Source organism: Ahaetulla prasina, chromosome 3 (assembly GCF_028640845.1).
Source record: "Ahaetulla prasina isolate Xishuangbanna chromosome 3, ASM2864084v1, whole genome shotgun sequence".
NCBI lineage: Eukaryota > Metazoa > Chordata > Lepidosauria > Squamata > Colubridae > Ahaetulla > Ahaetulla prasina.
The window spans coordinates 170,158,164-170,175,160 of NC_080541.1; the positions used below are offsets into that span (position 1 = coordinate 170,158,164).

General features: G+C 40.1%; 1 protein-coding gene across 1 annotated transcript in view; it reads right to left on the minus strand.

The window, feature by feature from the left end:
* RNF11 (ring finger protein 11) overlaps nt 1-16,997 on the minus strand; it is a 37,685-nt gene extending 20,688 nt beyond the window's left edge. The window contains exon 1 of the mRNA XM_058178029.1: nt 16,479-16,997. Coding sequence (XP_058034012.1) covers nt 16,479-16,601 — 123 coding nt within the window. The 5' untranslated portion in view covers nt 16,602-16,997. The remainder of the gene's footprint in view (nt 1-16,478) is intronic.

Genomic DNA, 16,997 nt, shown 5'->3' on the forward strand with positions numbered 1-16,997 from the left:
TAATTAATGAAGTGGCATTTCTATTTTGTCTTTCTCTCTTGCTTTCTGTATATTCCTGGTAAATTTTCACATTTAATGGATGTGGACATGCAGCTACAGTTGTGATAGCCTTGGCTTTTTGGCTTTGCCAGTAAGACACCTTCATTTTATTCTTTGAGACAAATAATCACAACTGTTCTACTTGATGGTGCTCTTTGTATGCAGTTACTGATTCCTTTCAGATAGTATCCTAAATCATAGGTTATTTTGACAAGGACTGTTACACTGGCCTTTATTTGAACTTCTATCTCTACCATTTGCTTTCTTCTCAGAAAAGAGACTAATGAACATGAATATTAATGTCTTCATGTACGTACCCTCCCACAAATAAAAAAATTTACAGAAATAAAACAGCTATAGTGAAATTTACTAACATAAACGTTCACCTGTAGTAAAACTTCGAATTAGTATTTATGGCTTCTATACATATCTTCATTTTTTGTTGTTGTTCACAATAAAACTCATAGTGTTTATTCTTGCAAAACAAAAATTAAGTAGTCCCATTAAGCTTTTTTTTTCCTCAAGAGGCAACTGAACTTTTTGTTTTTTTCTTTGAAGACATTTTGCTTCTCATCCAAGAAACTTCTTCAGAAGCTACAGAGCTGAAGAAGCTTCTTGGATGAGAAGCAAAATGTCTTCAAACCAACCAACCAACCAACCAACCAACCAGAAAGTCCAATTGCCTCTTGAGAAAAAATAAAGCACCTTTGGGACAGCCATGACCTGGATGACTAAGCATCTCCATAAACAGAAATTAAGTAGCACTCTTATAAGAGTTACAGAGTCATGTACTTTATTTATTTATTCATTAAATTGATACGCCCCCAATCTCAGTAGCCAATATGAACTTTGCATCTGAATCTTTGTTACCTGAGTTTTTCATCTCATTTTAGATTTGGAAAACTAAATTTTTCATTAATATACACAGTTATTCTGTTTTTTGTTATGTATTGTACTTTATGTGATTACTGTATTGAATTTACCTGTAATTTGTTATTGTAAAGTGCTTAGATTAAAGCAATAAAGAAAATTACTTAAAATAGATTTCTTAAACTTCTGGTTAGCCAAAGCCGATTTGTCTAAATTTTGTAAAAACTTCAAGTAATATGGAATGCTAAAAATCAAGTCTTTTTTGTCCAAAAACCAAACATTAGTATCATAATATGGGCTAGTTCTTATAATCACGGGGCCTGGGCTAGACAAAAAAACATTAAACATATTATCTCCTGCATTTCAAAGAAAACGTCCGCTAAGCGGAATATCACATGGGTTATAATATTATCTATCCATGGAACTTTTGATTAGAAACTAATCAAAAGAGGATGACAAAGTTGTTAATGAACCATGCATCTCCTTGTTACAACCAATTGCTTTTTGCACTTCAATTACTGCACAGCTTGTTCCTCTCATTCCAAGACAATATCCTAGGGGCTATTCCAGCCAGCTGAGTTTTCACCCTCAGCTGCTCCCCGGTGGCTGCTTCCTCACCTGGTTCCTGTACTCACCAGGTGCGATAGGTTTTGTTTTATCTTGCAAAAGTTCCAGTTTCAGGTCTCACCGGGTAACCCCCTTTAACAACATAACTTAGGTCCAGGCCCCATGGGACTCCACATGGACAATCTGGAGGTTATATTTCATTAATGAAGTGCAAGTCTTTGAAATTATATTATGAAGAGCTAAGCAACGGGACCACAGACAGGGATAGATCACAAGATATAATGTGAAATATCAGTGGCAATTGTACAAACGGGAATTATTGTCTGAATGGCATTCTCTTTTTGCCACCTGGTTCATTATGTTTGTAGAGGCTTCTATGAAATAAATACACATTTAGGAGATAATAAGGATCTTAACATGATACTCCAACACTAAGTATTTCACTAATTTATTTGTGCTATGTAGCTGTTGGTGCTCATAAACAGGAAAATTTTCTGATTGTTATTGATTAAAACCAAGTGGTAGTTAATAAAATGCCAGGTCAAAATATAGAATGTCTGGTCAATAAAGGCCGACATATATTCTCTTCCATCTTGCAGTAATTATACACAGGAAGACAGAAAACTGTTTCATACAATACATTTCAAAACAAGCAGTTTATTGGCTTTTTACAATAAGCTGTCAGGGAAAAAAATCCATAGAAAAACTTTGCCGCTGCACTGGCCTTTCTATGTTTGTAATAAATTATTGTATACTGTATAACAAGTCTATATTTCTATTTGTGATAAGCCATAGCTTGTCTCTGCAAGCAATGACTGTGCAATTTTAATTCCCAGGGCACACGTCCAAGAATGATTTCATTTAGATATTAACTATTTCTAGTACCGATGCCAAGTTTGCACTGAAGATAGTCATACAAGAAACAGAAACTACATTAATCACAGGCTGACCATTAAAGCTGCCCTGTGCTTTAGTTCACAAAGGCCAAATGATATCTTACTGCTCCCAGTTCTGTGTTACTAAATATAGTGTTTCTCCTAAAACACGACCCACCACCTAAAGCATTTAGGAATACAATAGCCTATTACATCACAAACCAAAAATTAGTCCATCATACACAAATTCTTACTAGACAAAACATGGATTATTGTCCCATTTCTCCATTAGCCAAGAACTGCAGCCTTAGCCACCTATTTAATCTAAGCATTTTGGCACAATATTTGAAATTTAGGAAATGAAATTTAAGATATTTTCTCATAAATAAAAAAAATGATTGAAAACAGATGTTCTGCAGCAAACTGCAAAGAGGTTATAATCACTCTACCAAAGCCGGAATTCAACTAGTACAATTGCTAAAATACACAGAGAATTTTACCAGTTCAAAAAACATGTGTCACTTTGGCTACAAATACTTTTGCCAATATAGATTTTTCATGCAGCAGAAAAATAAAATCTTACGATCGTTTTCGTTATGGGAACTGTAGTTTTCTTAGATATATATATTATCAAACTACAATGCTCAAAGATACCTGAAGAATTCATGTGAAAAAACAGATAAGGTTAAAAAAAATAGGACACAAATTCTATGTAAAGAAAAGCATTGAGGAGTTTTAATTAACTTGGGCCGGTTTTGTTCCCCGGATTTCAACGGATTGTGGGTTTGGCATCTTAGCCTCCCTTTCTCCATCTGTGATGAGGATAGGGGCGAAGTGGACAAGTCTGTGGGCCTAGAACTTGCTTAACATCTATGCCGGCTCGGGAGGTACACTTTCTGCTGTCTTGAATTTGATATTCTCATGAGATATTCGTCCACCGATCTATTACAACTGCGAGGTTCCCCCGCCTCGCAGGAATGGCCCTCTAGGCTATCGAGAGCCTACCTTAACGAAGGGTCTTGGGACCCAGAGAGGTGGCATGCGGCCAAGAAGAATTTTTGGGGATTTTTAAATAGGTTTTTAAAAAGGGGTCTTTTAAGGGGAGGGAGGGATACGACAGGTGGGGGGATTAACCCGTCGGGGAGGGATCCAGCCCCTGTGCTTGTTCGCGGCACTTTTACATCTGGTCTGAAGGCGGGGGGGGAGGGTTTTGTTCCAGGATTAGAGGGTTGTTCAATCTGTACGGTAAGTGGGAGAGGCGGAGGGGGGGGCCGTATCGAGAGTTGGGAGCACGTGCTCGATGTCTGAAAGCGATCACGTGCTCCGGCCCCTCAGTCCCTACCCGTTCCTCGGGCGGCCATGATCCTCAGAGCTTGGATCTTCGGTTGATGTTATGTAATGCCCGGTCCGTGGTCAATAAAGCTCCCCTAATTTGCGATCTTATTCAGGGGGAGTCCGCGGACCTTATGGGCATTACGGAGACTTGGTTGGGTCCAGAGGGGGGGGTCCCCCTTGTTGAGCTGTGCCCTCCAGGTTTCCGAGCATTTCATCAGCCGAGGGCCCAAGGTAGGGGTGGGGGGGTGGCGGTTGTGATTAAGGAAGATCTAGAGCCGAGGGAGGCCACTGTTCCTCAGATTGCCGGCTGTGAATCCCTATAAGTGAGGTGGGGCCATAGGAATCAGTTGGGCTTGTTGATCGCGTACCTGGCTCCTTGCTGCGTGACCACAGCCCTGCCCGAGCTGTTGGAGGTACTAGCCGCTGTGGCGGTTGAGACCCCCAGACTGATAGTCATGGGGGATTTCAACCTGCCATCAGCTGGCTTGTTATCGACAGCAGCTCGAGAGTTCCAGGCTTCCATGACGGCCTTGGACCTGATTCGAGTAAACGATGGCCCTACACACATGGGGGGAGGCACGCTGGATCTGATTTATATCTCTGGACAGTGGTTAAATGATCTGGAATTAGATGATTTAGTAACCGAACCGATGTCATGGTCCGATCATTTTCTCCTTTGCCTAGACTTCTGAACCGCCACTCACCATCGCAGGGAGACAGAACCTATTCGTTGGTTCCGTCCCAGGCGCCTGATGGACCCCGAGAGGTTCCTGACGGAGCTTGGGCCATTCCCTGAGGATCTGGCCCACGGCACGACTGAAGAACTAGTCGTGGCCTGGGAACAGGCCGCAGCTGGGGCCTTGGACCGTGTCGTGCCTTTGCAGCCTCTGACCCGGCGCAGATCTCGTCCGGCCCCTTGGTTCTCCGAGGGGCTGAGGGAGATTAAATGCCGGAGAAGACGCCTAGAGAGCACCTGGAGGTCCAGTCATTCTGAAGCTGATCGGACACTAGTTAGGTCCTATTCTAGGACCTACCTAGTGGCAATGAGGGAGGCGAGGCGTTCCTACGCCTCCACCCTCATTGCGTCGGCAGATAACCGCCCGGCCGCCCTGTTTCGGGTGACCCGCTCCCTCCTTCATCAGGAGGTGCGGGATGACCCTTTGCAGGGATGTGCCGAGGAGTTTAGTGGTTATCTATACGATAAAATCGCTCAGGTCCGGGACGGTCTGGACCGACATTGGGATGATCCAAGCGAGGGAGAGGAGGCACGTCTTGTCAAGTCTGTTTGGGATGAGTTTGACCCTGTGGCTCCCGAGGACGTGGACAGGTTGTTGGGGAGGCTTCACGCCACGACATGTTTACTGGACCCGTGCCCTTCCTGGCTGGTACTGGCCACTCAGGAGGTGACACGAGGCTGGCTCCAGAGGATTATCAACGCTTCTTTGTTGGAAGGGGTTTTCCCTGCCGCCTTGAAAGAGGCGGTGGTGAGACCCCTCCTCAAGATGCCCTCCCTGGACCCAGCTATTTTGGGTAATTATCATCCAGTCTCCAACCTTCACTTCGCTGTGAAGGTTGTAGAGAGTGCTGTGGCGCGACAGCTACCCCAATACCTGGATGAAGCCGTCTATCTAGACCCGTTCCAGTCCGGCTTCCGACCCGGATACAGCACGGAGACAGCTTTGGTCGCATTGGTGGATGATCTCTGGAGGGCCAGGGACAGGGGGTATTCCTCTGCCCTGGTCCTATTAGACCTCTCAGCAGCTTTTGATACCATCGACCATGGTATCTTGCTGCGCCGGTTGGGGGGATTGGGAGTGGGAGGCACCGTGTATCGGTGGTTCTCCTCCTATCTCTCCGACCGGTCGCAGACGGTGTTGACAGGGGGGCAGAGGTCGACCGCGAGGTGCCTCACTTGTGGGGTGCCGCAGGGGTCGATCCTCTCGCCCCTTCTGTTCAACATCTATATGAAGCCGTTGGGTGAGATCATCAGTGGCTTCGGGGTGAGATACCAGCTGTACGCTGATGACACCCAGCTGTACTTTTCCACCCCGGGCCACCCCAATGAAGTTGTTGAAGTGCTGTCCCGGTGTTTGGAAGCCGTACGGGTCTGGATGGGGAGAAACAGGCTCAAGCTTAATCCTCCAAGACGGAGTGGCTGTGGATGCCGGCATCCCGATTCAGTCAGCTGCAGCCGCAGCTGACTGTTGGAGGCAGTTATTGGCCCCAAAGGATAGGGTGCGCAACTTAGGTGTCCTCCTGGATGAACGGCTGTCGCTTGAAGATCATTTGACGGCCGCTCCAGGAGGGCCTTCCACCAGGTTCGCCTGGTTCGGCAGTTGCGCCTTCCTTGATCGGGATGCCTTGTGCACAGTCACTCATGCGCCTGCTACCTCTCGCTTGGATTATTGTAATGCTCTCTACATGGGGCTCCCCTTGAGGTGCACTCGGAGGCTTCAGTTAGTCCAGAATGCAGCTGCGCAAGTGATAGAGGGAGCTTCGCGTAGCTCCCGTGTAACACCGCTCCTGCGCAGACTGCACTGGCTACCTGTGGCCTTTCGGGTGCACTTTAAGATTTTGGTTACGACCTTTAAAGCGCTCCATGGCTTAGGGCCTGGGTACTTACGGGACCGCCTGCTGTTACCACATGCCTCCCACCGACCCGTACGCTCTCACAGAGAGGGACTTCTCAGGGTGCCGTCCGCCAAGCAATGTCGGCTGGCGGGCCCAGGAAGGTCCTTCTCTGTGGGGGCTCCCACACTCTGGAACGAGCTTCCCCCGGGTTTACGCCAAATACCTGACCTTCGGACCTTTCGCCGCGAACTGAAGACATATCTTTTCATTCGCGCGGGGCTGGCTTAAATTTTATTGATTTTAAATTTTCTACTACTGATTTTTAAATGGGGTTTTAGTTTTTTATATATTTTAAAGTTTTAGGCCAATTATAGTAAGTTTTTTAATTTGCATTTTAAATTGTATATTGTATTGTCTGTTTTTACTTTTGCCTGTACACCGCCCTGAGTCCTTCGGGAGAAGGGCGGTATAAAAATCAAATAAATAAATAAATAATAAATAAATAAATAAATTTTAACCTTCATTTTCCTCAGTGTGGTCAACTTGAGCCTGCTAGATTCTTACTGAAGGCTAGGAACTTCTTAGAATTGATTTTAAATGTAATTATGGAATATACATACATAACATACATCAACAGATGGAGTTAAATGCTTGTATGCTAATATTTACTGAATTGTTGTAGGCACAGATTTATTTTTTGAGTATTAAACATTCAGTGAGAAGAGAAAATCTGCATATATTGCAAATGTTAAAACAGAGACTTTACAGTATATGCTGGTCACAGTTGTTAAAATATCCAACTATCATTCAAAGGGATGTCTGAAATAAGTGGCAAGACCAACAATGGACAACATCAAATTTTGACAAACTCTGTAAATTTACTTTGAAAAGCTGATTATGACCTATTTTACATAATATATGCAAAGAAAAATATTATAAAAAGGTCCTCCTCTCTATTCTCATACTGAGGAATAGAAATGAAAACACAAGTGTTGAGTCATGGTTACAACTACACAAACATTTAAAAACAATTATAGAAGCTCATTTGTGGCTGTGTATGCTGTTAGGAAATGAAATGTACATGATGATACATATTATGGGTGGATCTTACAAGTAATTTGAGCATGCAAAACTATAATAAATATGGATAGTCTAGTTATTATTGTTTGACAGGATATAAAACACAGCACTCTCTTTTGATTTTAATGTTATACTTTGAGCAACTACAATACAGCTATGACTGAGTCAATAAAAATGGATTGTTATTGTTATCTTATCCAAACAGTTGTTTTGTTATGTTATGTTTTTAATTGCATACTTAATATTATATAAGGCATTGACAAATTCACCATCAGTCAATTGCAAAAGGCAGCTTTACTCGAAATACCTTATATCCTGAGGTAATATCTGTTGCACTATCAAACATTCACATCTGTCTATCCCAGGTCCTTGGGAAGGACTCGATAGGTAGACAAAAATGCCAAATCCAGTCTGAACATCGCAGATGGTGCAATGAACTATAACAATGAGATTCAGCAATAAAATAATATTGCTTAAGTGATTAATTGCCAAAGTATAAGGTAAATTGGATCCAACAAATCAATTATATCAAATGCTATCTCAAAACAATTCAAAACAACACATCTGACAATAAAATGTAGATATAGATATACACCTGAGTATAATTTTAGGTCGTATCCTCATTGCTCGTAACAAAAACTTAACTGTAGCTTAATAATAAATGTATTTGTATCATTGGGGAGGAGAAAATGATTTATTCTTATTAGGTGTTTATCCCACTGTTATTACTTTATAAATAACTTACCTAATACACCATCCTCCTCCTAGATTTCTACAACAACAACCCAGTGAGGTGAGCTGAGAGAGAGTGAATGATTTTTCAGGATGCAAAATGATATTTGAGAGAATTATTGTTGTAATTTTTTCTGGGCCACAGGGAAATAATCTTACAGAAAGAAAGGAAGAAATGTTCTCTGTTATAAATCCTAACACTGATGTTAGTGGGAGCTATTTATTCAACACTCAATCATTAAACAATGCAATTTGTTGTTTGTTTGGGAGTATTTATGGAAAGAGAACATCTCTTGTAAGGGCCTCATTCTCTATCCTCTCAGTGGGAGATCTGATATCTTATTGTCCTGAGATGCTTTCCCAGAAGAGCTGAAGGTATTATTCTGGACCAATAACTAGTAACTGGTGTAACAAGGGAATCACATGCTTTCTATACATGGTCCCATCAGGAGACTAGCCACAGCATTCTGTACCAGCGGATTCTCAAAACAATCTTACATACTACAATATCTTACAGCAGTTGAGATGCAACTAAATTATGTATCATGCTGTCCTGAGATAACATTAAAGGCAAAGTGGGCTCACAATGAACTTCAGTTTGAAGAACTAACCTGTTAATGTATGGGCGGTGAGAGGTAAGAGAGGACAGCCATTTTGATTAGGCCAGTACATGGTTTAGTTTTTGACTTAGCATGTTTCATGAACCCAGCCAATTATGGATCAAACTAATCCAATACTTTTCAAAGACGAAAATGGTGATGATCTTAAAAAAGAAGAGAGTGTAGTCTAGTTTTTTTCCCCATCCGTTGATAGTATGTCCAGATTTCTCTTGAAAAAACAGAACTCCTTTAAATAAAGAATGGTGTGGTTCTGAACTCTGGATAAAAAGAGACTGGCAAGAAGCCAGCTAGATTGTCTCCTGAACATTTAAGAGCTTGATTAGATCAGTCCAGCAACATGTAGATTTTATCCAACTTTACCTTATCCAATCTTATCCAGCCTGATTTGAGCAACAGAGGCATTTATTCTGTTGTTGCTTATGGCCATAAATCTGTCTCAATCAATATCTGCCAACACCCAATGATTCAAGAGGAACTTGGCTTGACAGAGGGTTGTTAGTCCTGTCACAGGAAATTTTCAAACAAAATGGCTTACATTACCATACTCCAAGTGTTGAATTGATAGGAGAGATTTCTTATTTCTTAAACTAACATGAAACCATCCCATTATATTTGAAATTTATCACTAGATTTTTAAATTTAAAATTTACGTATTAAAGCACTTTTTGTCCACATGTCTCTCTGGGAAAGGTTTTCAAGATCAGCTTTCACCAAATTGGGTGCCCTCCAGATGTAATGAGACTACAATTCCTCAAATTCCCAGTCACTATGTCTGAAAAATGCCTAATTTGCAGAGATTACTCAAAGCCATTTTCTGCACTGAGCCAGGAAATATGTCACTTAATATTTATTAATGCTTGAAGCTGTTTGTTGAAATCAATATTCTAAGTACATTTACTTAATATTTAATTAATTTTAAGATATGTGCAAATAATTATCTTTTCCTCCAAATAATTTGGAAGGAAAACTATTATAAAAATAATGTTTTTTCACTAATAGTAGTTTAGATCCTATACTTGCATTTAAATTGATTGAAAGTTGAAGGGTATTTTTTTCTCCTTTTAGCATCTTGCAGAAAACCAAAGTGTTATAAAATTGTAAGTGACTTCATAGGTTTACCATTGCTACATATAGGTATCCTTTATATGACAGCAGTTTAATATTCTACATATCTGTCACTAAGAAAACTAAGATGCAAAATTTGTAGCAGTAATAATTATTATATATTCTGAAAACGATTGCCAGTAGTTAGAAAATTGGATGGAAAACAGATTAAACAAAATGGGCCAGGAGAGCATGGTAAGAATAATCTGCATGACTAAAATTCGGTTGATCTTATTATATTCCCAGTTTCTATTCAGAGTACCTACTGTCAACATAATGCATACCTATTTATTAATCTATTTTATTGGAATGCTACCCATTCCTGAAGTCTCTGAGTTCTAATCAAAATAGTCTAAGATGAAGCCCAACAGCAAAGGAAAACAGGAACAAGACAGAGGATTTCAAACCTCTTTTCAAAATTCATGAATCTTCTTCTTACTTGCAAGTGTGATGCTTCAGACAGTAATGAAGAGGACAGAGGAAATGGCATAATAAAATAGCAATTCAAGCCTCCTCGCTCAGTGCGGATTAGAAGCTGACTGTCCCTCCATCTAAACTTGGAAAGAGTTTCTTGAATTCCTGCCTGATTTGGCAATGAGAGGATTTTAATGGCATGGAAGACCCATTGAAAGTCTTAAAAATGGAGTTTGTGTTTTAGCAATGTTCAGGTTTTTCTAAACTTACTCTTTTAAGGATGAGATTATTCAAAACTGTCTTTAAGAATGTCTGTATTGCTCCTTTTGCTAAAAAAAAAAAGCTATATACTTAAGTTTAGAAAACATGGCCAAAATAACGAGAGACAATGGTAAAAATGAAAAACACTTCGTACACAGCTGGTTTTCTTCTCCATGAGTCATTAGAGATGCCACAGATAACAGCACTAAGAAATCTAAAAAGGCAAAGGTAAAGATTCCCCTCACACATACGTGCTAGTCGTTGCTGACTCTAGGGGACGGTGCTCATCTCCATTTCAAAGCCGAAGAGCCAGCGCTGTCCGAAGATGTCTCCGTGGTCATGTGGCCAGCATGACTCAACGCCAAAGGCGCACGAACGCTGTTACCTTCCCATCAAAGGTGGTCCCTATTTTTCTACTTGCATTTTTACATGCTTTCGAAACTGCTAGGTTGGCAGAAACTGGGACAAGTAATGGGAGCTCACCCCGTTACACAGCAGCACTAGGAATTCGAACCGCTGAGCTGCTGACCTTTCGATCGACAAGCTCAACGCCCTAGCCCCTGAGCCACCGCGTCCCTTCCAAGAAATCTAGAGCATGTCAACAAATGACATGAGAAGGTCTGATACATTCCTTTAAAACTGGCCACCAAAAGGACATTATTTCTCGATAGACCAGAAAGGGTCCTTTAATATCATTTATGAATTCTGCAGCTCTGTTACTAGCAACATTACAAAAATGGATAGAAGAGGCTTTAAACAAGGTAGATGGAAACCACCAGGCAAAAAACAGAGCTAATAACTTAAAAATCCTGGAAGATGATCTATCAGAAGTTTAGAAAAATAACTTTCTTGGTGAATTGCAGAATTCCCCAACCTGTCCAGTTATGCAGACGGACGGGGTGGGAGGAGAGGGGCTGAGGCCGGCAGTGCACAGTTCCATTTGGTAATTTCTTGCCCACCACTTCTGCAGCCTGGTTCCAAAAGGCTCGAGGACCAGTAGTGGGCCACAGCTCAGGGGTTGGGGACCCCTGTATTAATGTATGAACAAAATGAAATTACACTGAGTCCCAGCAGCTCCCATGCTCATATGCTAATGTATAAACAACAAGACCTCTTATAGATCTTGTAGCCTCAGGTTGAAAGCTCTAAAGACTTATCGCAAGTAAAGCAGAAAAACCAAACAAATAAATACCCCCCCCTCAAAAAAATCCCCACTATGAATGTTGTAAGGGACAAAGGAAATAAAATTACAAAGGCATGTGTGCAGCAATGTATTCAAACATTCACAACATTCTTTTCTCCTGAGCAAGATGGAATAGGCAACGGAGAAGAAAATTGGAGTATGAACTACATCGTCTCTTTGTCAAAGGTCTGATGATGGCTAGATTTTGAAAATGCATTATCTCCTATCTTATATTCATTTATGATATTTCCTTTCAGCATAATTTAATTAAGTAGTGACAGAGATTAACCTGATTCTGCAGATGTCAAGCCCATAAATAGCTGGGAGGATTTCTGTGCTGTTTTTGTAAAGTTATTTGTTACTCATTTCTAGATTATAAATACAGTGGGTTTTATGTGGATCACAATAAAGGGGGAAATGATAGGATTAAATTCCGAAAACTTTGAAATGCTTGGTTTTTTATTGTCATATGCTTAAATGAAATGCTCATTGTCATAATTCTGAAGTAGCATAAAAATTATCAACAATAAAACAAAAAGGGGGGGGAGAGAAAAAATGAATTAAAAGCAAAACTCAAGAATAATTCAAATAAGCAATCCAAACTGTAGTACTCAAATCCTATAGGACAGGCTAACTGACTAGGAAGTAATTCTAATTTTAACAGAAGATTTACTTATAAATGTACAATTTAATCGTGAATTTAATTGTGAATTGTCTATGTACTGTATTAATGTATGAACAAAATGAAATTACACTGAGTCCCAGCAGCTCCCATGCTCATATGCTAATGTATAAACAACAAGACCTCTTATAGATCTTGTAGCCTCAGGTTGAAAGCTCTAAAGACTTATCGCAAGTAAAGCAGAAAAACCAAACAAATAAATACCCCCCCCTCAAAAAAATCCCCACTATGAATGTTGTAAGGGACAAAGGAAATAAAATTACAAAGGCATGTGTGCAGCAATGTATTCAAACATTCACAACATTCTTTTCTCCTGAGCAAGATGGAATAGGCAACGGAGAAGAAAATTGGAGTATGAACTACATCGTCTCTTTGTCAAAGGTCTGATGATGGCTAGATTTTGAAAATGCATTATCTCCTATCTTATATTCATTTATGATATTTCCTTTCAGCATAATTTAATTAAGTAGTGACAGAGATTAACCTGATTCTGCAGATGTCAAGCCCATAAATAGCTGGGAGGATTTCTGTGCTGTTTTTGTAAAGTTATTTGTTACTCATTTCTAGATTATAAATACAGTGGGTTTTATGTGGATCACAATAAAGGGGGAAATGATAGGATTAAATTCCGAAAACTTTGAAATGCTTGGTTTTTTATTGTCATATGCTTAAATGAAATGCTCATTGTCATAATTCTGAAGTAGCATAAAAATTATCAACAATAAAACAAAAAGGGGGGGGAGAGAAAAAATGAATTAAAAGCAAAACTCAAGAATAATTCAAATAAGCAATCCAAACTGTAGTACTCAAATCCTATAGGACAGGCTAACTGACTAGGAAGTAATTCTAATTTTAACAGAAGATTTACTTATAAATGTACAATTTAATCGTGAATTTAATTGTGAATTGTCTATGTACTGTATTTATGTATTTTCTCCATCACTAGTATAAAATTGTCTATGAAGCTTTGTATACTAAATTTATATTTTATAAAAAAGGAACACAAATAAGAATCCTTTTATATTGTTTTTTAAAATGAATTCTAAATATCAGAGTGACATAGACCTTATTTTTAGTATAAATACAAATGCTCAGTTTATATTAGTAATATGCCCTGAAATGTGCACTTCTGAAAATAAAATGCTTTGATATGCTGCTTGTTATATGCTTTGATATGTTACAATGATGGCAATACTAAAAAAAAAACTGTTTATAAATGGCAGCACCCAACTCATTGCTTTTTAAAGCTATAAAACGCTCTCAAAGATACGCAATGTTTTTGTCTTTAGAGTGTAATACTTAATATATTTAATCCAAGTTAGCACCAATCTTGTTAACACTTACATTATTTCCATGCAGCTATTCATCCCATTCCTATGTATGTTTACCTGAAAATTAGTTTTAATACATTTAATACGTTTGATACGGCTTATATATGCATATGATTGCAGCCATAGCTATCCAATGCACAAGTTGAGTTGAAAAAGATGTACTCAAGTTAAAATGCACAAGAATTGCTCTAATATAATACAATCCTGTGCATATTACTGTGGAAGAAAGTTCTGCTGTTTTTAGTATCGTCTACTTCCAGTAACTGTGCGAAATGACAGAGTTATGAAGGCATATATCTGGAACTACCAGATCTGGGCTACAAACATTTACTTCTAACTAAACACGCATAGGAGTGTAATGTTAGAGTCCACAGTACTATATACCAGTCATCATTCTTTCATTTATCTGTCAAATTACTCAGATAAACAAATCAATTGTAGCCATTGTATACTTAGCATTAGTATTTAAAATTAATTCATTGCATTAAGCAAGAATTAAATGCTTGCTGTAATTTGTTTACTATAATCTAATCTGCTTGAAACGTTTTTACACCTTGATGAAAATACATAATTGACACAGTGCACCATATATGCATGCCAAGTATACTCATGCAACAAAATACAAACTTAGAAGCTTAAATGTGGTTTAGTGATAGACACTCCGTTAGGTGGAAATAAATGATGAACATCAAATGCACAAAGTTTTGTACATGCATGAGTAATTTCACTGGACTCTGACTACTGTTCTTAGCAGCAGCATTATGCAAGACTCTGTAAGAAATATATAAGGGCTGCAATCCTATGCATACTTACTTGGAAATTTAACTCACTGAACTCAACAGGATTCTGAGTATATATTTATTCACCTCTGAAGACTGGTAGCTCATCAATAGTTTCCCAAGAAAACATTTATCCCATATCCTGAAAAAATAAGCAAGCATTGAGAATAAATCAAGTTTTCATAAATCTTTAATAAAATCTTTAAGCATTAGTGCTTAGATTTTCAGAATATATGCAATGATTTTAACCAAGGACTCAACCTAGAATAATACACTATTGTGCATTTATCCATTAAACAGAGGGTACAGCATTTACAATGCTGACGTAGGATCTGAAAGATCTAAATTATGAGGTTTACTGTCAGAACTACAAGTCAGGATCTTGCAGCCTCATCTTCCTCACAAGGTTATTTGAGGATGAGAACTAGCAACACTGTTGAAAAGGCAGGCTACGTGCATAATATAAATTATTATCCACACAGGAAATGAACATGCAGTGCTGTTAACTAATCAGTGCAGAAATGGCTACAGTAGATTGGTCATTAAAACTCCAGGATTAAAATAGAGGATCTCCGCTAAGTACAATGGAACAGAGAAGCAATCTTCATAAACTTCACACCTTTTACAATTCTCTTGGGCCATATTTCATGTTTCTCAGTAGCAGTGCCTCTCCACCTCCATAGCAATTTTTAAGGAGGAACATGAGCTGCAGACAGCATTGATTGTGAAAATTGCCTTTATATCCTCTGCCTCTAACATCAGCAGAATTCCAGTTATCACTTGTTTGATCCAATCCACCCATTAGTCATGTATTCCAAGAATAGGAAAAAAAGTTATGATGAATAATAAGAGAAAGAAACAGAACATGGTAAGACAATGGTAGAAAATCAAGAATAAAATGTTTATTTCCTATGCTTAGTACCAGTTATAACAAAGGAAATAAAGCATATTGCCACAGAAATCCCTAAATTACGTGTTAGTAGGGTTACAAATTTCAAAAAAAAGGAACTCTCTCTCTCACACACACACACGCGCGCGCACACACACACACAGAGGGATTGTTATTGGTTTAACAAGGCAATAAGAAGGAAGCAACACCAGACAGTGATGTCACTCTGTGTAGAAACAAAGGAAGCTGCCCTGGCTGAAAAACCAGAACCTCCTTTTATGACCCAGATAAAGAAAAATATTTCTGAAATGACAACTATAAATTGCTAGAATTAAATACCAAAATCTATCCAACATTATAGTCAATTAAGTGCAATCTTGATTATACTACTTGGAAATAAAATTCGCTGACTTAATATTAAAAGCTGAATTCCGAGTGAAAAACAGTTGGAATCTAACACATCTTAATTCACCTAAGATAGATATTTGTGTGGGTTTTTTTTAAACAAAGTCTGTATTTTGCCCAATATTCCAAGCTTAAGTGGTTTATATTTTGTCTTTAAAGAGTCAACCTCTAAAAACCAAACAGAATTTTGAATACTTGAATTTTTAGTACAGTACTGAAAAGCAAATGAGGGAGGCAGGGAGGGAGGAAAGACTGTCTCCTCCACCAGACTAGAGGAGGTTTAGATGAGAGAGATCTGGCCAGATGTCAAATTTCAGGCCTCAGGAATAGACTGCTGCTACTGGTAACCGTATGTGAAAGGAAACCCCCTACTTTTGTTTGCTCATCGGTGGCCATTTACTCCAAACCGGCAAGGCAACAGACTTTTATTTTTAAAGTCAAACACTCACACCCTCGAATTCAACGGACGGAAATCTTGCTTTGGGCCAATAGTGATTAAGTTTCCCTTCCCGATGAATCCGGGGGTCAATACATGCCCTACAGACCCCCAAGCTGTTCTCCCACCCCCACCCGCGCCGCAGTTACCTTCGAGCCTTAGGGTGCCACGAGACACCCCCCCACTTTCTCGTTCTTGTTGCAACCGATCGATTCGGCTGCCCCGTTAGAAAATCCCCCCTCCTGAATTTCATTCTCCTATCCAGCCCCCACCGGGACCGGCTCCTTCTCGGTTTCTCTCAATACCTGATATGGCGGCGGCGGCTCCTGATCCGGTTCAGTCCCATCCCCGTAGCTGGCCCTGTCCGATTGGGACTCGTGCAGCAGAGAAATATCATCCGAAGTGGGCGATTTCAAGCAATTTCCCATCTTCCCCAAAGGGAAGTGGGGGGCCTTCTCCTTCTCAGAAACACAACGGCAGCTCCAGGCGACAGTGGCGGCTCTCCCTCGGCCTTTCCCGGGCAGCAGCAACCTGATACTGGAAGCTCATGCCAGCTCCCTACCCGACCTAAGCTGTTTAGCCTCGCGTCCGCTCTCGCCTCAGGGAGTGACCATCCCGCTCTCGCCTTCCGCCAGAATGCCCAGTCACCGCTCGAGCCCCGAAAGAGCAACAGGAAAGAACCGGAGAGGCTTCAGCCCTTGGGCACCATCAGGGCCTCAGTCCTGGGCTCCTCTGGACCTCTGGGAGTTGGGAGGAGGGGGAGGCGGCGTCCAGGTATACAGAGCCCGTTTCCTCCCTAAGCCTAAAGCGGCGTTCTTCTTCCT